General features: G+C 36.5%; 1 protein-coding gene across 11 annotated transcripts; it reads left to right on the top strand.

Annotated features, from left to right (window-relative positions):
* Positions 1–1,117: 1,117 nt before the first annotated feature.
* LOC18427986 (uncharacterized) lies at positions 1,118–19,983 on the top strand. Of its 11 annotated transcripts, XM_006837026.4 has the most exons (18): positions 1,118–1,365; positions 1,886–1,922; positions 2,133–2,206; positions 3,478–3,543; positions 3,736–3,807; positions 4,789–4,861; positions 5,023–5,060; positions 5,143–5,256; positions 9,481–9,600; positions 9,699–9,779; positions 9,888–9,956; positions 14,990–15,067; positions 15,255–15,425; positions 15,939–16,046; positions 16,222–16,290; positions 16,563–16,622; positions 18,130–18,269; positions 19,157–19,983. In XM_006837026.4, the coding sequence occupies exons 1-18, from the start codon at positions 1,357–1,359 to the stop codon at positions 19,800–19,802; spliced, it is 2,025 nt and encodes a 674-aa protein (XP_006837089.2). In that variant the 5' UTR covers positions 1,118–1,356; the 3' UTR covers positions 19,803–19,983. The 11 variants fall into 11 exon arrangements, with proteins under 11 accessions (XP_006837089.2, XP_020519154.2, XP_011621096.2 ...); XM_020663495.2 differs by lacking the exon at positions 2,133–2,206; XM_011622794.3 differs by lacking the exon at positions 9,481–9,600.
* Positions 19,984–22,979: the final 2,996 nt, after the last annotated feature.

The following is a 22,979-nucleotide window of genomic DNA, read 5'->3' as shown; positions in this document are numbered from 1 at the left end:
AATATATTGTCTCTCTAAAACTCAAAACTTGTGATAGTCTCTATCTCCCCCTCACTCAAAACTTTGAGATAGTTTCTCTTGCTAAAATTTGATATAGTTTGTCTCTCTAAAATTTTAATATATTTTTTCTCTCTAAAACTTAAAATTTAAAATAGTTTTTCTATCTAAATTTTTTGCGATAGGGTTTGTTACTACACTGTTTAGAAATGAAATGACATCATGGGACTAAGCAATTGTAAAAGGAGTGAATTTTCGCAAAAGATATGGAAAATTGTTTCATGGGGAGCCGTATTTCTACATTTGCGGTCAATCTAAAAATAATTGAAATTAACGGTTCAAATTCTTTCTCAATAGAAGTATTATTTTTAATTTTTTTTATTTTTTCATATTCATAATCCACCACATGTATTTAAAAAGAAAAAAGTTTATATAGAGCCGAGGCTCTAAACAATCAAATTAGAGCCCACCTCAAAAATTTCACTAGAAACGGTTGTTTTGATGCCCAAATATCCTCAAATTGATCATCTCGACATCAAGATGCATGGACATGAGAAAAAAATGGATTTCAAATTTTGGAATAGTGCATCTTATAATGTATTTTTGGACGTCAATTTTCAAGGTTTTTAAATTTTCATAGATCTGCTGGATTTACGCTATTTTTAAAATTTTAAATTTTATAACTAAAATCAAAAATATATTTAAGGCTATCACACAGATCAGATTTTTAATATTAAAACTGAATTTCTCGATACTATTTAAAGATACGATTTACTTTGATTGTTTAGAACCTCGGCTCTATACAAACAACACCCATTTAAAAATTAGGTAAAATATCGATCTCAAAAATAGATTATTGAGAGAGAACTTATTTCTACAAGGACTCATAGAAAAGGTGTCCAAACGTATTATTCCTCGTCACTATGCATTTTCCTCTTTCTTCTCTCACTATATTTCCCTCTCTCTCTCTACGTTCTCCCCTTTCTCTCTCTACTTTTCCCCCTCTCTCTCTCTACGTTTTCCCCTCTCTCTCTCTCTACTTTTCCCTTTCTCTCTCTCTACGTTTTCCCCTCTCTCTCTCTCTCTACTTTTCCCCGTCTCTGCGTTTTCCTCTCTCTCTGTTTGAGTTTTCGGACAATCTCTCTCCACAGTTCCCGACCACACGTTCGCTTTCTCTCTCTACATTCCTCCCGCGCAGCGCAAATTTCCACGAAAAGTCAATTTCTTTCCGCGTCCTCTCTCTCTTAAATTTCCTGGGTTCCTTGATCATCCTGATTTGTAGAACCAGCACTGTGTAGTGAGAATCTTAATTAGGGTGTTATTTCCTCTGAAGCGCGCTTACTTCACTCAAGCTCTGCAATGGCTCAGGTGTGTAAATTCAATCTCCATCCTCAATTCAATTCCTTTTTTTAAGCTTGTTTTGCCTCGTCCTCAATTCTCTCTCTTCCCCAAACTTCCTTTCTCTGCGCTTCATGTTTCTTTTTCCCATTTCTCCGTCTCTCTGTAGCTATCTACCAAATTTTCTTAGTGTTTTCGCTTATTAAGATTCCTTTTTTCATTTTCATTTTCATTACCCATTGTTAAGCTGATGTCTAGAGTGTAGACCGAATTTTCCCGCAATTTAAATCTGGTTTTAGTTGGAGGTTGAACCTTTGTTTCCATGAATAATTTTTAGGGTTTCTAGCCCGTGTCAACATACACACATATGCGTTTTATGTTAGATATATAGGAGTTATCGTCTTGCTTCATTGTTTAATACCTTAAGATGCTATTGCTTGGTGGCTTAGTTTAGCTGGCTTTTTTAAATTAATTTGTTTTTTAAGACTTTGATCTATTTTCTTCAACTTTCTAAGGTGAATGTAATATTATTTCTAACGTTTAATTGCAGAGAAATCGTTTACCAGATCATTCTGGGCATGAACATGGTAATTCCTCACTCTTTCTCTGGTTTTTTCTTTCTCTTATAAGCTTGAAAATGCTTCATTTCCTAGTTTTCATTTGATCTTATTTGTTATGTTATAAGTCATAACTTAGAGTATAAGATACTAAATGATTGAAAGTACCTTATCCTTTAACCCTACATGCAAGTTTTCGACATTGATAATTCCCGAAAATTGGTTTTGCGGATTGAACAGATCGTCGAGTGAAGGGTTCCGAGATTTTTATTGGAGGCATGCCTCGTAGTGTAACTGAGAAAATAATTAAGGAGGTTTGGTTTCTACCCTTTATGTTCTAAACATATTGGTTAATTTACTCTCAATTTTTCTTTTATAGTTAAAATGGCTAACAATAGTGTGACAACAGATTCAACCGATGTAAAAAGACAAGCACTCGGGTTGGCACTTGCTAGGTTCCCTAGGCTAAGTCAGGTCTAACAGAGTTGATCGAATCTGTCATAGACTCGACTCAGTCCAAACTAGTGTTCAGAAATTCGGCATGGCCAGGGGACTTGGCGCCTTAGCCGACCCAAGTGGACTCAGCTGAGTCCCGCACAATCCAAACCCCCATCCCCCCCCTCCCCCAACCGAAAAAACACAGTCACACACACAAAAGAAAAAACATAGAAAAATAAAAAAGCTAAAAATTAAGAAAAAAACATAAAAGATATACTAGAAATCATTAGAGGTATACAAAAACTCTATAAGGGATGGATTATTGAAAATTTTGATTCAGATAAAAAAATAAATCTGAAAATTTTTAAAAAGGGAAAAAATATGAAAGTTCATAAATCACCTTAAAAACTATCAAAATCATCCAAAAAACTAATATGGTGGTGTTTTTCAAAATTTTGACATTATTTTTCTATTTTTATATTTTTTCCCTCCTTAATATGGGTGGGGCAAGCGGCCCTAGAACTCGCCCTAGAGTTTTAAAAAATGCTAGGCGGCCTACCTGTCGCCCAACGCCCAGGCGCCCTGAGGTGAAAACTTGCATATATGTGTTGTTCAGAAGCACTTATATGTATACATTTGTGTTGATTTTGTATTTATATGTTTTCTAATTTCTATCTTACTTTTGCCATGCAAATATATATGCTTGAATTTTGAAATGCATTAAAAACTTCAAATCATCGAAAATTTAGTGAAAAAAGTAAAAAAAAAAAAAAACAAGTCCATGGTTTATTAGCCTCCAACTATCAAATCCAAACTAGGTATGCCATACTCAATATTGGCACATGAACATGACCACAACTAGACAAGAGGAAATACAATAGAGAAGTATGACCACAATGATCCCAGTTAGCCAATATCATGATCCCAGTGATAGATTATTGATAGTGTCATTTGTAGGGTTTGAGTTTTTTTTTGTTTATCATCTGTTTGGTTTTTTTTTTTTTTTAATAGGTATCATCTGTGTGGTTTTACAGAGGATTATGTGTTATTAATCCATGAGTATTGCTTTGAAATTGAAGATGGTTTTTTTTTACTATTAAGGTCCTTGTTATGATGTATTACACTGATAATTTTGTTGTGTTTACAGGTTTTCTCTGCATTTGGAGAAATTGCAGAGATTCGTCTGATGAAGGATAAGAGTGGCATCCCAAAGGTTTTGAATCTATTGATCCTTGTGCACTATTCAATTAATCATTGTATTCGTTTCTTTCTTTTTTTCCTTTTTTGTGGGTGTGTGAATTGACGTGCATGCATGTGCATATGTGTGGGGTTTATTGTTTATCCTTCTTTTCATTTTCATCAGTGACCCTTGCAACCAGTTATAGTATTTGCCTTTTCTTTACAGGGTTTCTGCTTTGTAAGGTACACTACCAAACAAGCTGCTTTGAGGGCCCAAAAGGAAAAAGACCAGACTCTGGTAAGTGGGAATTCTGAATCCTGTATAGTGTAAAGCATTTTTGTTTGTACTTGTTGTCTTTTTAGTTCCTGGCCTTATTTGAGATCAAATGCGCATGTTCCAGTTTTTGTGGCTTTGAGTTATGTTTCTTTATAGGAATGGGCCCTTGGCCTGCATGGTCATACTGGCAGAGCAACAATGTCACATCAATGGTTCCATTTCTACCTTGTTAACATGTCAGGGCGAAAAAAAAAAAATTGCATTTCCTTATTTAAGTTGCCCTATCTATTTTAGAAAAATGAAATTCATCTTTGGATTTGTCTACTATGCATATGAACTAGAGTGATATTGTTCTATTAGCTAGTTTATTTGCATAGAATTTTTGGAATGTCTGGCCCTGTCATCTGCTGCTACTTTTACCCTGATTTCATTACTTTTAATAGAGGAGGAGGCAGTTCATTTCTGTTGTGTATGTCAATGTTCAAAAATAGTTGAAGAATAAAAGCAACAATTGTAAAAAAATAGAAACTATCTATTTTCCTTTTGGGTAGTAAACATAAAGTATATACTCGTTAGTCACACATCCTGCGATTGGAGATCCAAAATTGATGGGATTTTCTGGAACATATGTCAAGGTCATCACAATTGCAGAACAAGAGAGAATGAATCCTGGAAATGGAGAAATCTTACTTATTCTCTTCACAATTCGGTGATTGGAGAGCCATGCTTGGTTTCAATTGAGTTGGACCCCTAATTTGATGCCTTGGGTGAGCCCTGTCGAGGCAAGACAATGGTTTCTTTCCTTTAATAACAGTGTTCAGACAGCTCTCTCTTTTCTCTTACAAATTTCATTTTGTGTAAGGGCTTCTGTTTGACATATCTGTGGTCTTGAAAACTACACAAATTTTAACAAAGGGTTTAATAGTACATAGTAGTTTGGGCTTTCTGCCAGTTTGAAATATCTTGTTTCACTTACCAATTGGAATGGTCCCCACACTACAGCTACTAGGGAAGAGAATTGGTGTTGCTCCATCATCAGATCAGGATTCCTTGTTTTTGGGTAACCTTCGCAAAGGTTGGTCTCTCTCTCTCTCTCTCTGTCTCTCCTCTCCTCTTCCCTCCCACTCTCCCTCCCTCTCTCTATCACAAAATAAATATATCGAGGTCCAAGTATTTTGTAATGTTACTATATTAATCTAAAAATTCTTAAGTGTTGTTTTCATCTCTCTGTTTCAGAATGGGGCTTCGAGGAATTAGATAAAATGATTCGTGAGGTAAAATGCCTAATATAAAATTTCCATTCTTTGTGTTGTTATTCTGGTGGCTCTTTGTTCAGAATGAATTTTCTGATTGTAGGTTTTTGAGGATGTTGTAGCGATTGATCTGGCAATGCCTCCTAGCAGTACGGGTTCTTCTGACAGAAGGCGCCAGAACCGGGGATTCGCATTTGTGCGATTTCCCTCTCATGCAGTGAGTTCTCAGTTGTTGCTCCTCCACTTTACTTATGCGATCTATATTCAATGAAACATTCTGGCACACAGATGGCACTTCTTCTACCATAATTTTGTGATTTCTGTCCTTGGATCTTTGATCTAGAACTTCTGGTTGTATGTAATGTGCATATACCTTATTAGTTTGAGATATTACTGATTCTGGCATACCCTTTTGATTTGGTTTATTGGCTGTCACAGAAACATACGTTCGACGTGCTAATTGCTGCCTCAAGTGCTCCTTTATTTCCAAGTTATTCACCTCAATTGCAAAGTTCCCAACGTCATATCTTAGTCATGTGAATGCTAAATCGTGGTCATTTGCAACTGTGGCAATTCATTGTTAATACGAATTCTTTTAGATAAGGGAATCATTCTTTATTTTGTGAAATCATCTTTCATTTGTACTTCCTTACTTTTCGTATGTCATTTTCTAAGAACTGTATTTACCTGTTCACTAGATATTTACACTTGAGGAAAATTGCTGTTAAGTCTATCTTGAATCAGTTCCCAACTTCCTGTAAGATTTCGAGATAAGAAAAGAACTCCAGCTCATAGCTATTACATATGGTTATTCTTCCAGACTCCTGAATACTCTATTTTGTATAGCTACTCTCCCTCTAAACAGAAGGTTTTCTTTTCATGGCTTTGATTACAATGATCGTGGTTCCATGGTTGTTTTGGTGTTTGCCATCCATTGTACCTTAATTTAACATAATTCTTCTACCTGAAATTCAGTCTTCTATTCTTAGAAATTGGTGAAATTTAGTGTCATGCTTACTTTCCTTGCTTATCACATATGCTGTTTGTGGTTTGTACTTTGGACTTGGAACCATGTGCTCATCACTTCGCGAGCAGGATCAACTCCCAATACTTTTAAGTAGGAAGGTTGGACATTGGCCTTTCCATGGTTCTGAATATGTGGAAGTATGAATGGCCCATCAAAATGACGTAGTGGCTTCTCCATTTGGTGTGGTACTGTACAGTTTCATCATCTCTTGTTTATTGTGCCAAAGTTCATACGTGAACAAGAAACCTGATTGGAATTCTAACACCAATCCATTTAATTGTTGGCCTATTTTGCTTCTCAATCTTTTGAGGGAGTTAGAGATGTGAGCATGGAATCAAAAGTCTGGTACTTGCATTTCTGTTTACCTCTGAACTATTGGCTCTGGAATATATTGAGGTGTTTAGATCAATGATTTGAATCATTGAAATTTTCACCAAAAATGAGACACGGATGGTGATAGATGAGTGCCTATGGATCCTCACGCCCATTACTGACTTAGAAAATGGATCTTCTGCTGTGTGTTGAGCTCTTGTTCTAGTGAGAATAAATTTGGCAGTCAAGCTCCTTTTTTTTAACGGAACCTGTAAGAATGGCACATGCAATTACGGGGGTGAGATTTTGACATTTTCTAATGAGACTGTAAGTTGCCCCACCTATTACTGGCTTATGGAATCTGTTAGCTATGATATGTGGAAGACAATGTACCATGTTTATTGATGAGAAATTTAGTCCATTTTGTTTGACACCTGAAATTGGCTCCTGGTAAGTGCCACTTCCAAGCTTAGATTACATGCTAATCCTGGGTCTCTGTGTATCTGTACGCCCCTTAACCTGGACTATGCCATCAATGATCATATTTTTAACTTATTCGGTTCCCTTATGGGTATTATGCATTTAGGCTGCCATCTATTGGTTAGAATGAGTTACGGGGTGACTTCTTGAGAAATTCCATGGCCGAGATTCTCTATGATTCTGATCTTCAATCTCCCCATCATTACCAAATTTGTGGCACTCTTTGGCAATACTTATAGTGGTTTAGTTTCTGTAGCAGATTGTGGCATGCTGTTTCTAAGCTGTGTCTGATTTATTTTATCCAGTTGATCCTGTGGGTTTTGATTTATTATTTATTTCTAAGCTTTTGTGAAAGGTTCTAAGTAGTTGACTATCTAAATTTATTATATGAAGTGGGAATTAGTTGCCAATCCTTGACCTTTTATTTTAATCGGTGAATCAGCTTTCATTTATCCTTATGAATCTGTTCCTTGGCCTAAATAATTGCTTTATTTCTTCATCTATTTTTTTGAGAACATTCCTAAGTGTATGCTGGTATTTTACATTACTACCCTTGTTCTAAACCTTCACCAACCTAGCTCAAGAGGTTGTTTTGACTATAACTGTATCATGTATGGTAATCCCATTCAGAGCTGGGTTATGATATGAATTGCGTGCAACCTGTTGAACCAGCCTGTTTATATACTTGGATGGTGGGGTTAGGTTCTTTGCATTGAATTGGTCTATTGCTATCATCCATTATTTCAAAAATGTTAAGAACTTATTACCCGTGAGGAGCTTCTAGGGACTTGGGAAATTTATGCATAGAGTTCACAGATGCCTGGGTCATGTAATAGTGCTGGTTACTTCTGGTCATCACAGCACATAACTCTTTGTAATGTTTGGGTGTGGGACTGCAGGATAAGTACTCACTATTCATGATGACATCCTCTGGTGAGATCATACTTCTCCCTGGAATTATATCTGTTTTGAGTCATTAGCATCCCCTTGTGACCCATACAAATGAGTTTTGAAGAATGAGTTCTGGAATATTCAATCACATGTTGACGCCAACCAGACAAACCCAATTCTCTCTTAAATTCGGCACGATTGGTACTTGTGGGAAGAAAATATCCACGAGTGATCACTGGGCATTGATGTGTCAAATCTGGAATCTCTAATTTCCATGTATATTACAATTAAATATTGAAATTTTCTGTTCATGTTTGTGTCTACTTTGTTTTATAAAGGATTCATGCCTTTGTTAAAATTATGGCCAAGTTTTGGCTGAAAATTCGGCATATGATGCTGAAATAGATTTGAATGATAACGCATTACAAGCCTAAAGCTCTGCTGACAGGATTCTCAGTTACAAGGCTGGGGTCCTCTCAGATAGGTCTTCTCTTGCATCTGATCTGAGTATGCATTTACGAGAGGGTGGATGCTAGGCTGTTCATTTAGATATTGTCATTCATGGCCTCTTTCCATACTATCAGTAATCGAATACAGTTCATTGGCATTCCCTGCTGTGGGAAACCAGTGTCTGATGCAATGACTGACTACCATAAAGTTCAATACCACATGGCGACAATGTTGTTTTCCATCCTCTGAACGTTTTTAGCTAGAATTCTTTTCTTCTCACTCGGTTTTTGCATTGAGAGATCCACTTTGCATCATTATTTTCGTACACATCTATCTGTATACGCGTTATGTTGCAATCTCATACAGTTGCTTCTATCTTCCAAACAAGAGGCTGCCCTTTCTTCGGAGTGCAATGAAATTGGTGAAGTTTTATGGCACTCTAGTGCTGATTGTTCTCTTATTTTGTTCATAACCTTATCATCTTGCATTCTTACTTTGTTTATTATATTAATTTGTTCAATAAAAGAAAAATGACATGTGGCTGCAATTTGTCTCCTGGTCTGTCCTTAAACTTGAGACATTGGTGTCTATTGTTGGGCTTTACTTATTATTTATGGTCAGTTGGTGGTGTTAAGCAGTAGCAATTCCCATTCCACACTCAGATGTTACCAGGTCAACTGTCTATTTTTCTGTTGCCCTGTACTTGTCCTTCTAATAGATCTTTAACTTTACTCTTTTGAGATACTCTGGCGCCAAATTCCTTTTGATCAGTGCAATTAACATCTAAAAAGTCATACTTATCATCTACTTTATGCAGAAAATTGGTGAAATATATTTGCTTTTACCGTGTTCCATTGTACAATCTGAATTGATATTTCATGCTCATTGAGATATGCTGGCCATTGCCTGTGCTCTCATCTTAGAGTCCAATGGATGTTATGAAATGAGGCGATGGGTGGGGTGGCTGTTAGACAACAGCCAATCTTATCTTGTGGGTTTTCTGGAGGTTATTCAAGTTTGTGTTGTTACCGGCCATTGATTGACCATGAAATCTGGTGGTCAAAGATTATTATTTTTTTCAATCATTTGCCAAACTGGTGGTCATATCTTTAATCTATCCTATCAGCGATCATTCCTTTCCATGCCTTTCTCCTGTTACCAGTTCATGCAGCCTTGATCACATCTTCTCTTAAATTTGAGGAGTGTTTATCAATTCCGTACATACCAATAATGCCACCCTAGGACCTACGTATTTGATCCAGTCCTAAAATTCAATCACAGGCTGCAGCACGTGCGCATCGAGTGGGAAACCAGCCAGATTTTCTCCTTGGAGGTAAATGGCACCCTAGTGTTGATTGGGCCGATAGGGAAACTGATGTTGATCCAGAAGAACTGGCCAAGGTTGTTGCAATTTGCTCGATTATCTTTGTCATTGGAGTATAGCTACTTATGTTAACTTATGTTCATTCTCCATTATTCCATTTTCCTTAAAATATCAGGTAAAGATTGCATTTGTTGCAAACCTCCCCAACAACATCAATGAGGAGCATCTAGAAAGGTTGTTTAATCCATTTGGGAAGGTAATGTATGCTGTGCTTCATTGTAAGTTCATTATCATGGATTCAATGGCTTTGGGTGTGTTCATTTCCTCAAGTGATCCTTATTATTACTATATTTGTTCATGTTAGTTGGTAAGAGTTGCTGTATCTCGAAAGAGTGGTGTGCCTGTGGGATTTGTTCACTTTGCTAAACGCTCTGTAAGTTGACATTAGCATTCATTGTGCCTCTCTCTAAAGTTCCAGTAGTGTTTGTTGAAAGTTTGATGTGATCATCGTTACTTGCTCAAAAAAATATATGCTTTTTTGTTGACATCGATATTTAAGGACTTTGCTTGGCTTTTGGAAAATATTTCAATTAAGTGGAGTTTGATCCAACAAGAGCAATTGACATAACATAACTAGATACATTCTTTCTGTTGCATCTTTTTAGTGAGAGGGGTGTAATTTTGCTGAGCATGGTTCCATGGGTAGTTACTAGTTACATGTCTTTCACTGTTAATTATGTTACACATGAATTATAAAACGAAAAGTGAAAGGAAAGGAAACACCTGTCAATTCTATTTGCTGTTACCTGCTTATGCATCTACTCTACAAATATTGAATATAAATCCTACTTAGGCATCTAATCTACAAATATATAGCCCTTGGTACCTAGTTTACAAAATTTGAAAACGTCGAAATTGGCGACTTATATAACAGGACATGGCATTTATATCCATGGGTAATTAAAGGTGCAATTTGATATCTACTAGGAGAAGCTGCCTGGAATTTTTTTAAAACCTGCTGTGAATCTTTTGAGGGCTGTCATGTATACGATGAGTTTTACCTATTATAGGTATTTATTTCTGCCAAATGGGTTTTAGGAACTGATGTTGGACAGTTTCAACTCATAAACAACGTTTTGGCTTGTTCACGAGGTTGTCGGTAAGGTTTTGGCTCTAACTGCCTGTATCTATACTGATTTTATCAAATACGAGCACGCTTAAGTGAATAAAAGCTCAATTATTAGAATCTGTTCTCAGCTGCTACTCCCTCAAGATATCTATAATGTACTTGGAAGTTTCCTTTTTGATATTTCCTCCTACACCATCTCTCTCTCTCAAAGGCACTGCATATTAAATTATGTATGGAAAAAGTTGCAACCTTAAAATGTGGAAATAAAGATGCACCTAAAAATCCATCGGAAAATGTTGTTTTAATATTAAAAACCCTCTAATTGATCATCTCGACATCGAGATGTATGAATATGATAAAAAGAAAAGATTTTGAATCCCAGAAATAGTGCATCTTGCATCACATTATCTAGACCGTCCATTTTCAATATTTTCATATGTTTATAGATCTACTTGATTTTAACCATTTTTGGAGTTTAAAATTTTATAATTAGATATAAAAATAGATTTTCAGATAATCCTAAGAATTTTTTATACCAAAATTACATATTATGATAAAATTTCAAGGTGCGCCTTAATTGGATTATTTAAGGTTGCAACCTTATAGAAACCACACCCATTATGTATTGAACTTTCATTTATTTTACGATAAATATTTTTGTTATTTACCTAAACATATAGAAGAGGTAGCGTACTTGTGAGTTCCTGCCTATAACTTTGTTTGGTTTGATTTCCCAATCATATATTTACATATACATACATACATCAATCATACTCCTCATCGCGCGCGCGCGCGCACACACACACACACACACGGAAAAAGCTGAAAAACACCTATAGGCGAAAATGAATAGTGTTCGCCACTGTCACGGACTTGCTATGTCTGTGGCGGTTTATTGAACGGAGCCGCAACGGACGGCACGTGGTCCATGGCGGTTTCCGCAGATTTTGATCGTCAGGGACATGCTATGTTTATGGCAATCGAAAAATCCTCGCCGCCCTAAAAAAACGGACGGCCATGGCTCTATGGGTGAGAACCCTATAGCATCTCACCCATAGGCATGTATATATATATATATATATATATATATTCATATACATACATATATGGTTCGATTTCTCAACCAATCATACTCATCTTGTTGCATACATACATACATACATACATTATGGTTATTCTAGAATGCACCATCCTAGTGGTGAATTTATAACCTCTACTCCAAAATTTTGGACAATAGATTGCCCTTATATTAATGAAAATTACATTCATCTTTTCCTTTTTGTCAAATGAATAAATTTTCGGAAAGTGAAAACCTCATATTCGATGATTCATCTTCTAATTCTTCTAAAATGGACTTGTATTCTTTCATTGTGAAGAAAGCAAAGGGTTCTCTTTTGGCAACACTGGCAGCTTTGAACTCACTGAAGTGAATGAGATAAGGGGGCTTAAAGTAACCAGCCCTCCAAATGGGCCACATAGGAAGCTCAGAAACTAAAACAAATGGTCCAATATTTACCTCCTTTAAAACCTGCAAACGAAGGACCGTTTGAATTAGCTGCTAATGCTAACAATTATTTGTGGGCTGTCGTTCTGTTAAAAAAGGATGAAAAGGAGTAAGCACATGTGGATATACTAGTAGCATATTTAAAAATTTGAGCTAAATTATTAGCCAGCAGAAAATGAAATATTGGCTGCGATCAATGGCCTGAAGAGATTTCATACTAGTTTGATTGCAGAAGAGACTGATTGAAGCAATCTCGCCTGTCTGATAGAAAAGAAAATCAATAAGCAGTCCCTACTTACAAAGATATGCCTGGTGCCAGTTTTTAATTTCCCAGTATTGGTACACTATAGAGAGGATCTTAGACCGTCTTCCAGATGCTTTACCTCCGGAAACAAAGATATTTTAACCTCAGGTTTGGATTGGCAAAATATTCCCATGAGAACTGTTGGTAGACAAATACTTTCCAAAGAACTGGGAGCCTCTTTCCTACATGGAGCTCTATAACCAATGATTGTCCACAAATTGATCTTCATCTCACTTTGTCATGTAGGATAAGTGTGATAGTTAACAATTTGAGATGGGCAGCATAAGGAGTTATCACTAATTGACTCATTGAGAACAATGTATTTGACTTCTATATAGTCTTCCATAGTGATATATATAGTCTTCCATAGTGATATTCGCTCTTCTCCCACTCCTTTTCTTTTTTTTTTGGTGGAGGGGAGGGTTGTTATCACCTTATAATTAGTGTTATTAAAAAAACACCTGCTATTTCACAATTCACATTTTAACCACTATGTTCTTTTTTTTAGTTTTGCCACAATACCTCGGTTCAAAACTATTAACCGAACCGATCACTAGAGTTCTAGTGAGCGATTTGAAACTGATAGTTCCAGACCGCTTTGATCTAGCCTTCCATCTTTGTAAAGAATCAAAGTGGTTACAAACTAATAGTTTTGGAACACTTTGGTTCCTTACAATGAGCAATTGAGAAGTAAGACTTCTGGACTGCTTTGATTCCTTACAATGAGCTGTTTGGAACCCATAGCTTTGGACCACTTAAGATTCGTTACAATGAGTGATTTGGAACAAATAGTTCCAAATCGGGGATTTTTTGCAAAAATATAAGAAACGTGAAAAAGAGACATGGTCATAAAATGTAAAATATGGGGGGACTTTTCTTAAATATCGCTAATTATAAGGGATGTTAGCATAAATGTCCCATATTTCCTAATGGCGCTTTTAGAAACTTCTACTCCAAAATATTAGGCAATATATGGCCTCTATATTAATGAAAATTACAGTGCTCCTTTCCTCTTTTATCAAATGGGTAGAGGGCATCGAGTATAATTGTGACGGATTCCAAAAGTTGAATTTCAAAACTATCATTGGACAGTTGGGATTGTGTGATTTTTAGTTTTTTTTTCTATGAATCAGATTAATCTGATATTTTAGGGTATGTGTGCATCTCTCCCTAACACAGACAAAAAAAAAAATCAATTATCAAAGCAAAAATGACCAAAATACCGTGAAATATTTGTAGGGGTATTTTGGTCATTGTTACTGTTTGAATTACTCTTTTAATATTTCCTGTATGTGTGCCTTATTAAGGTGCACAAGCATTCAAAATTTCAAGTAAAATCGACATGTAAAAAGAATAATAAAGTTTTGAAATTTGAATTTGGAGCATTCAAAAGATGCTCATTCTACTCATATTTTCTTTCGAATGGATTCATTTCGAATTCTATCCCTTTTTGTCTTGTCACTCATCCATCTCAACATCCTCATCTCCGCTGCACTCATTCTATGAGTATATTGTTTTCTTGTCTGCCTAACATTCCCCTCCATGGAGCAAAGCTAGTCTCATAGTGGTACTATAGAACTTGCCTTTCAGCTTCATTGGTATTTGGCAGACACTTAAAATTCCAGTTGCACTTTTAGGATTCATGATAAGTTTGGGCAAAATTTTATGTTGGCTGCCTCTACCTAACACAACCCAGCTCCTTTACCCGGGCATGGGAAGGGTCAAGAGAAAGTTTAAGCTTCCTTGTCTAGCATAATAAAACTGCAATGTCATTCAGATAATGGGATTGAAATCAATAAGCTTAATGTATCATTAAGTTGTTTCTTTTCATAGTTAGATTTTAAACTAATAATTAAAGATTCCCCTTGTTCCGTTTTTACCCTTTTATATATTTTTCTTTGTGGAGTGATCTTTTTTTAGGACATACTTTAAATTTTTTCCCCCTTTATATTGGATTCTTAATCTTTTTAAATTTTTTCCCCCTTTATATTGGATTCTTAATCTCTGCTCATTTAAATGTTGAGCACTTAAAGATTGAAATTGCATGTGTTTTCGCTCAGCCAAATTATGCATGTTTGACCTTTGACGTGTTATTGAACAGTGAAAAAGCTGGTTATCCAGCATTTCTCTTATTCAGTTATTCTTCCATGAATTCGTTGGGATTTTTCTTATTACTAGAGACGGCATTTTTGGTTCATATCTCATATGAATTATTGTGCATGTTACATGCTCACTATGGATTTATTCCTTTGAATGAGAGATTGGTAGATCTGAACAGAATAATACATGATTATACAATTGGTTTTTGGTGGCAAGTTGTTTCCATGCATGGATTACATTAGTGTTGTGCTTTTCTATTTGCATTTTTATTGATTTCTTCTTCTTCTTTCTTCCTTCACCCTCCCTCCTCCTCCTCCTCCTCCTCCTCAACTCTTCATATCTGACTTTGATTGATTTCTTCTTCTTCTTTCTTCCTTCCCCCTCCCTCCTCCTCCTCCTCAACTCTTCATCTCTGATTTTATGGTATAGGACCTCGACAATGCAATCAACGAATTGGATGGAAAGACTGTTGAAGGACCAGAGAAAGGGACAAAGTTCTCATTGGAGGTCTGATCCCAACCTCAATATTTTAAAAACCATATAGATTAGAGTATGATATTCTATTTTTATATTCATTTTTCTCTTGAAAGAATTTTTCTGTCATGATATCTGATTTCAGTTGGATTTTATGATGCCACTGGTTTCTTGGGAATTCTAATGTATCATCATGATTTGTAAAACTTTCTTAATAAAGGTGTCAGTGGCAAGGCCAGATAACAGAGATAGGAAGCGGACTCGTGATGAATCTCAAGAAAAAATATCTCATAGGAGTGAAGGCAGATTCAAATCCTCTAGGGACTCTCCATCGTATAGATATTCAGATAATTCTAAATCAAAAGCACCTCGGCTCACAAAGGGATCAGAGGTTTGCTTTCTATGCGTTGTTGTCTATCTCCTTACTTCTGCCCATACAGCACCAACATGTCATGCATGTGCTAGAACACTTATCTTAACACGTTAGTGATATCAAATATGCTTTTCCACTTCAAGAGAAAATACAATATAAAGTGCATGTTGTTATGTTACTATCTGCAATTATGTCTGGGATATTTAATGTTAATAAAAGCTGGCTAATCTTAACTAGAGAATAATACAGTTATGTTGATGGACCCATCCATTGGGGTGGGGAGGGAAAATATTTTTACAACGTAGATGATGAGTAAACATCTGATTTTCTCATGTCACAAGTCAGCTGATGGGTAAACAAATATATGTTATCATGGGACAAAGAAGCTGGAGTTGTTGGCTTCATACTAACCATAAATCATTGGATAAATTAGCTGAACATGCCATGGCCACCCTAGCGTTTGTCATGTTTTGCACTGTTGGGAACTTTTCATTCATGTTAATTTGTTATTTACTTTCTGAACTGGGGCAGGTTCCTGTTGCTGCTGATCCTTATGAGGCCGCTGTTCTTTCATTGCCACCTGCAGTTACAGAGCGCCTACTTCGAATTTTTCGCTTGGGTATTGCCACTAGATATGATGTGAGTATTTGTTTCTTCTTGTTGCTTCTGAGTTCTATACCTCTTTATCTGGTCAATTACTTTTTTGGAAAGTACCTATTGTTTTGTGATTCATTGTAATGAGCTACTTAGTTGATTCTGAACCTTGAGGTTTTTTGGGCGCCTTACACTTCTCTGACTGGGTTATCTCTGGCAGCTAGACATAGGGTGCATTACTAGTCTTGGTGAACTTTCTGAGGTGGTAGCTGTCTCTGTACTTGATCAGGTTGGCTTTACACTGTTCTTGATGTTCTTTCACTTCCATTTTTTTTTGTTGTGCTTAGGGCTTTATCTTTGTATGTACTACCCCTCTCCAGTTTTTGTTGTTTTCAATCTGTCATTTTACTTTTAAATCTGCCTCTTTTCTGTTGTTCTTTATCATTTTCTATTCTTCCTCTAATTTAATTTCCATGTTTTCCTCTCTTTTGTTGTTTTGGTCTCAATGCATGACCAAGTTTTCTTCCCAATTATTAATTGTGTGGATCACACGTGTTTCAGTTCATGCAAAATGCAGATAGGCCTGGCAAAGGAGCATACCTTTCAGGGTTAATTTCAGGGGTATGCCATTTCAACGCTCCTTATATCCCATAATTGCCATTTATTTATTTATTGGCATCCAAGCTTCGTTAAACATGAGAGAGCATGTTTGGGGACCACTAATAGGTATACTTCCCCAGGGGCACACCCATTTGGTTCTTCCCTCAACCTGAAAAATCATTTTTTACATATTTGAAGGACCCAAAAATGTTCCCGAGTAGCCTTCTCCACTCTAATTTAGTTCATCCATAAAAATCTTGATTTGAAGCTTGCAAAGTGCTCCAAACCCACAATCGCCCCTGTATGAGATCTAACTGTCCATTTTGTTGAATGGTGATCAAGGAAGCTTCAATGAAGCTCCAAATCAAATATTATTTACATAGAATTGGAGGCTATTCGAGAGTTTTATGGGTCAGTTAAGGCACACCCTCACCATCCAATCAAGATTGGACAGTTGGGAGGTGACCCTCACCATCCAATCAAGATTGGACAGTTTTATGGGTCAATTAAGGCACACTCTCTCTCTATATATATATATATTGCTGTCGGAAATGGTTATGGAGCTATTGTTAGGTTTTCCCTCAGTGTGTGCATGAACACTTGAGCGAATTTTTATTAGTGTTTCGCTTATCACCATCCAAAGTCCATCGGACAGTCATATGATCGTTTGATAATTTTTTATTTTTAATAATTTTTCTACAAAATCAGATTAATCTGAAATTTTGTAGGGGTGTGTGCCTTACTGAGTCGTGCCTAAATAAAATGTAAAAAATAATCCAAATAATAAAAATGACCAAACAACTCCTATAAATATTTCAGGTAGTTTTATCATGTTTGCTTGTGAGAAGTAGTTGTAAATATTTTATTTAGGTGCGAGTTGGTTAGAAGAGCACACTCTCTAAATTTCATCAGAATTTTATTTGTAGAAAAATTATTAAATTCAAACACTATCAGACAACTGTGACTATATGGTAGACTTTGGATGGTGACATGCTATGAGCAAAATACCTTAGAAATTCGCTAAGGAGCGTTTGTAAGTGTTTTCCATAAATTATATGTGTATGTAGGCATGGGTGTGGTTTGTATAAGGTGTCAACCTTAAACAATCCAATTTAGGTGCACCTCCAAGCTCATCAAAAGATGTAATTTTGGTGTTGGAAACTTCAATGACGACCTGGAAAACTACTTCACATCTAATTATGAAATTTAAAACTCAAAAAATGGTATAGGTTGAGCAGATCTACGAACATACGAAAATACTTAGAATGGACGATCTAGATAAGGTATTACAAGATGTACCATTCTTGGTGGAAATATTTTTTTCCCCACATCCGTACATCTCGATGTCAAGATGATGATCAATTAGAGGTTTTTTTCACCATCAAAACAACCTTTTTCGATGCATTTCTGAGGCATGCCTTCTTTCTACAGTTTAAGGACAGAACATTAGATGAAGTTTTTCCTGTATGTATGTAGTCAATGGGCTTTCTATTTTATGCATTACCTTAACAATACTTGTTAAGTGCAGCATGAGGATGAGAGACCTGGGTTGAATAGGAGGCCCCTGCAGTTATCGAGGGGAAGATCAGTGGAAAGAGATTCTGGTTCAGTCCGTGTTGGTCGCGCTCGCTCCCCAGACTCTCTTGCTTTGCATGCTGCTTCTTCTAGGTTAGTATCATAACAAGTAGGTTTTTATTCCAGTAAGCAACTACTTAGCCCAAAAATAATTATTATAAATGACATATCTCAAGTATAGTTAGCAGGCATGAGAGTTGATGTGGGCTTGATCAAGGTTACGATGACCTGATACTTGATGAAATTTTTCTATTGATTATTTGCTTTGAGAGAACAGTCTGTTTCACCGCGTCTCTTGGTTTCTTATTTTCCACCATCATAATACCACCTTTCTCTTCCCAACGGTAATTTTTTCTTTAAACCTTCTTCCTCAAGATGATCTTTCTCTCTCTCTCTCTCTCTCTCTCTCTCTCTCTCTCTCTCTCTCTCTCTCTCTCTCTCTCTCTTTGGTTCTGGAGGCTCTGAACATGACACATTTTTAGATTTGTAATCACTTGTCTGCTAGAGTATTCAGTGTGCTTTTTATTGAGAGTTGATGTAGGCTTGATCAATGTTAGGCCGACTTGAGACTTGGTATAATTTTTCTATTGAATTATTTGCTTTGAGAGAACGAGTCTGTTTCACCGTCTCTTTCAGTTTCTTATTTTCATCATTATAATATCTCCTTCTCTTCCCAAATTTTTTTTGTTCTCTCTAAACCTATTTCCTCGAGATGATCTCTCGCTCTCTCTGTGGGGTTCTGGAGGCTCTGTACATGACTCATTTTTAGATTTGTCGTTCCTTGTGTGCTAGAGCATTCTGTGCGCTCTTGATTGTCAAATTGTCAAAAGGCGCTTTTTCTGTTCCTAAAGTCTCTTCTGCCTTTGTGGTTTTCTTGAGAATATGAAAATGGTTTAGAATATCTTTATGCAAACATTGATAACAAGGCCTTGGAATTAGAGGACTGGATGTGATCTCTCCATTTTAACCTAAATTTTCAGGTTCGACAGCTACATCCCACGACCATCTCTCTATCCCTCCTACACTTCGCCTCTGTCAGATGAGCTCCCAAAGCCGAGGGCAAGACTTAGCACCAATGGTGACCCAGTTTCTCTCTCATCATACCGAGCTGCACAAAAATCCTCTGGGGGCTATGGTGGCTTAAGCATTGAACGAGATTCTCGCTTTGGCAAAGTTGCGGAGAGAGAACCTCACTTTGGCCCTGGTTTAGAGAGAGATGCTCACCTTGGATCAAGTTTAGAGAGAGAGACTAGCTTTCTCTCGGGTTTAGAGAGAGAGCCACGCATGGGTTCTGGTTTTGAGAGAGAACCTCGTGCCGGTACTGGTTTTGAGAGAGAATCTCATGCTGGTACTGATTTTGAGAGAGAATCTCGCGCCGGTACCGGTTTTGAGAGAGACACTCGCATCGGTCCAGGTTATGAGAGAGGAACTCGAATCGGGTTGGGTTATGATATCGAAGGTCGCAGTTTGGGCCTGGAGAGAGAAACTCGTACTGGTTCGGGCACGGAGCGCCAACCTCAGGTGAAGTTTGACCCTTTCACAGGTACACCTTACAAGTTTGATCCCTTCACTGGTGAGCCGATTCAGCCTGATCCGGCTCCGAGGCGGGCTGGTAGCTACTATTGATCTCCTTGTTCCACTAGTTGCTTTGTCGTGAACTTATCTGAAATCTTATCTGTTCTTTTGGGATAATGTGAGGAGATTTTGAGTGGAATTTAATCTTATTGGGCATTTAGTTTTTTGTTATCATGAATATATAGTGTTCCTGATTATTATATATATATTATTATCGTTTTTGAATAGCCAATCCCAAGTTTGCTTTTGAAGTTTTCATTGATGGATGTTGGATCCTTCTAACGAATTGTTTGCAAAACTTTGTGTTGATTAAAGGGCTTCTATGTTAATAAGACCGGTTATCTTTGGCACATAGGTTACAATTTTTGATAGCTCTCACATGTGAGATCCGGCTCATGATGTTTGGGAACTTTTTTTTTTTAGGATTTTGAAACCTTCAATAATAGTATACCCTTCAGGCATTTGATTTCACATCTTATGGTTAAGGTGATTTTAACCTTATACCAAAGGTAAATTGCATTATTATTTATTTTCTCTTGATTTAATATTTTTTTGGTCGTGTTTGATGTTGATACTCGAGGAAATGATCAGATAGATTATATGTAACTGAATTACCATAAAGGTGGCTCACAAATTTTTAAATTAGATTCTAAATGAGATGGACTCATCTAACCCACTACTGTACATAAACCCACTCTTTCCCAGGTTGGTTTGTTTCTACTAATTTAGGCCCTTACTACAGAGAGGAGTCCATGGAATTGCAACTATAAGAGAGAGAGAGAGAGAGAGAGAGAGAGAGAGTTTGTATGAAAGGAGATCTATGGTTGTGTTGACATTCAATCTGTTGAGACTTGATCAACAGGGGTATAAAAGGGGATTCATTTTATGACAGACAACACAACACACCCTGGTCGTCCTTTTTAGCTATCTGAAGGCTGGGATGATGTCAGAGCACTGTTGGAAACTTCAGTAGCTTCATCCTAGTTGTCCTTTCCTGTCCTTTGATGGCTAGGGTGATGTTAAAGCACTGTATGAAACTTCAGTGCATTCAGCAAATTTTGAGACATGAGAGAGACGCAAAAAGTATTGCACCTAAAAGTGTTTGTTAACCATTGCTTAGAAGGTCGCACGAATTCCCATTGTTACGCTCAATAATATAATAATCCTAATCGATCAATATAGAAAGGATAGGGTGTATAAGGTTGCAACCTTAAACAAGCGTACCTCTAAATTTTATAATAAATATAATTTTGGGGTCAATTTTTTAGAGTGGCTTGAGAATCTATTTCATCTTTAATTATAAAATCTTAAACTCAAAAAAGTAGATTGATAAACACTTGAAAATCCAATCTAAAAAATGGATGGTCTAGATAATGTGTTGCATGATACATTATTTTTAAGACTCAAAATCTATTTCTCTTTTCATATTCATACATCTCGAGATTGAAATGATCAATTAAAAGGTGTTTCAACATCCAAAGAACCTTTTATGATGGATTTTTGATGTAACATCTTAATTCTACATTTTAAAGTTACAACCTTGTATAAACCTTTCCCTAAAGGATATCATATAATTCAGTCAATATAGAGGTCTCTCATTTAGATAGATTTGCTGTTTTGTTCTAGCATTTCTCAATGTGATTGTATACTACATCTGGTTATTCGTAGATGGATTGCAAAATTTCAAAACAGAAAATTTAACAAAAATTCCTCCATGATAACTCTTCCCCCGAGAGACCAAGTGTACAATGTACATAGCATAAGGAGAATGGTAACTCCCCAAAATTCCAAAAAACAAAGAGCCATACCAACCGTGATAGTGGACTAAGATATTAGTTATAATAGAACAAAAATGGATTCGGAAGTCTCACCCTAAGCACTAACCGCACCAACCTTCCTCGTGTTTCAAGGAAAAACTTCTCTTTGTCTGCTGAACCTATAGTCCCCAACCTGCGTTTCGAGGATCTAGCACTGACTCTCTTACCCGAATACACCTCGCACTGCTCTGCTCTGCTTTGCTCTGGTAGCACCCTATTTTGGCTCTTATAATAGAACAAAGATAACAATCTATACAATGCTAATGAGCTCCTTATTGCATTAGTTCGGACACCGATAACAGGTTATTTCATTTTGTTTGAATGTCATCTACATTTCGCAACAAAACAGGGATCTGCTTATTTTAATAGTGAGGGCTGTAATATTTTATTCCAATATGATTCTTCAACAGGGCAATTATTAAAGATTGTAGACAATGGTACCATTATTTTGTACATAAAAGTCATAATCACCTCAAAAAGTTAGTGCCTATGTCGTTGCACAAAGTCGAGAGAAATTTTATCTTACTATTACGAGTAATTATGATGAAAAGTCCTTTGACCACCATGTTCTTTCTTTTCAAAAGGAAGTCTTTGGTATTAGAGACATGCTGGTATACTTAGTGTAGTCGAAGGTGCTGCTCTCAATATCACGGTGCAGTTGTACACCCAAGCCACCCCACCTTGGACTTTAAGATCATTATGGTGGCAGATCATGGATATTGCAATTGAGATGGGGATCTCCTTTACACATGGTTATAGGGAGCCAAATTGCTGAACAGTAGTCGAGTGTTGTATCTGATGTCTTAATTCTCTGACGTACATTTTGAACTTTTATCAATAATATCAATTGACATTTGCCAAATAAAAAGGGGTTCCTTAGTATTTCTCCATTTTAACATTCAAATAGTTTTCATTGTTCCTTTAATAACTATTGTTGAACTTAAAATCAAATGCAATCAAATCAATTATCATCATCTCCCCTAAACCTTTTTCCAACTAATTGAGATTCACTACACGAACCATGTTTTGCCATTCTACTCTATTAAAAACCATACCCTTAGTGAAAGGGTAAATGCCCCAATCTTTTTTAACTATTTACAACTATATCCTTTTAGACTCACCTATTGCTTTTTGAGTCTAACACGAATTGACCGCACCTCATAACAAGAATTGTATTGGGTCTACATCCCACATGTCACCCTATCTAAATCTACTTTATCTCATCTTATTACATATCGGTACCACACCTAAATGTAATCAAATCAACCAATTATTGATAAAGTCATTACGAAAGGTTTCACTCAAGTAGCTCCTTAGCATGTTGTTAAATAATACCTCAAATACCCTTTACAAGGTTGGGGTGGGTTTTTTCTACGAGCCAGCCGACTCAAAGTACATGGGCATCCAGTCT

This window comes from Amborella trichopoda, chromosome 10 (genome assembly GCF_054954075.1).
Source record: "Amborella trichopoda isolate Santa Cruz 75 chromosome 10, AtrichopodaSantaCruz75HAP2 v2.0, whole genome shotgun sequence".
NCBI classification, from domain to species: Eukaryota; Viridiplantae; Streptophyta; class Magnoliopsida; order Amborellales; family Amborellaceae; genus Amborella; species Amborella trichopoda.
This window is presented reverse-complemented; position numbering and strand designations above follow the sequence as displayed.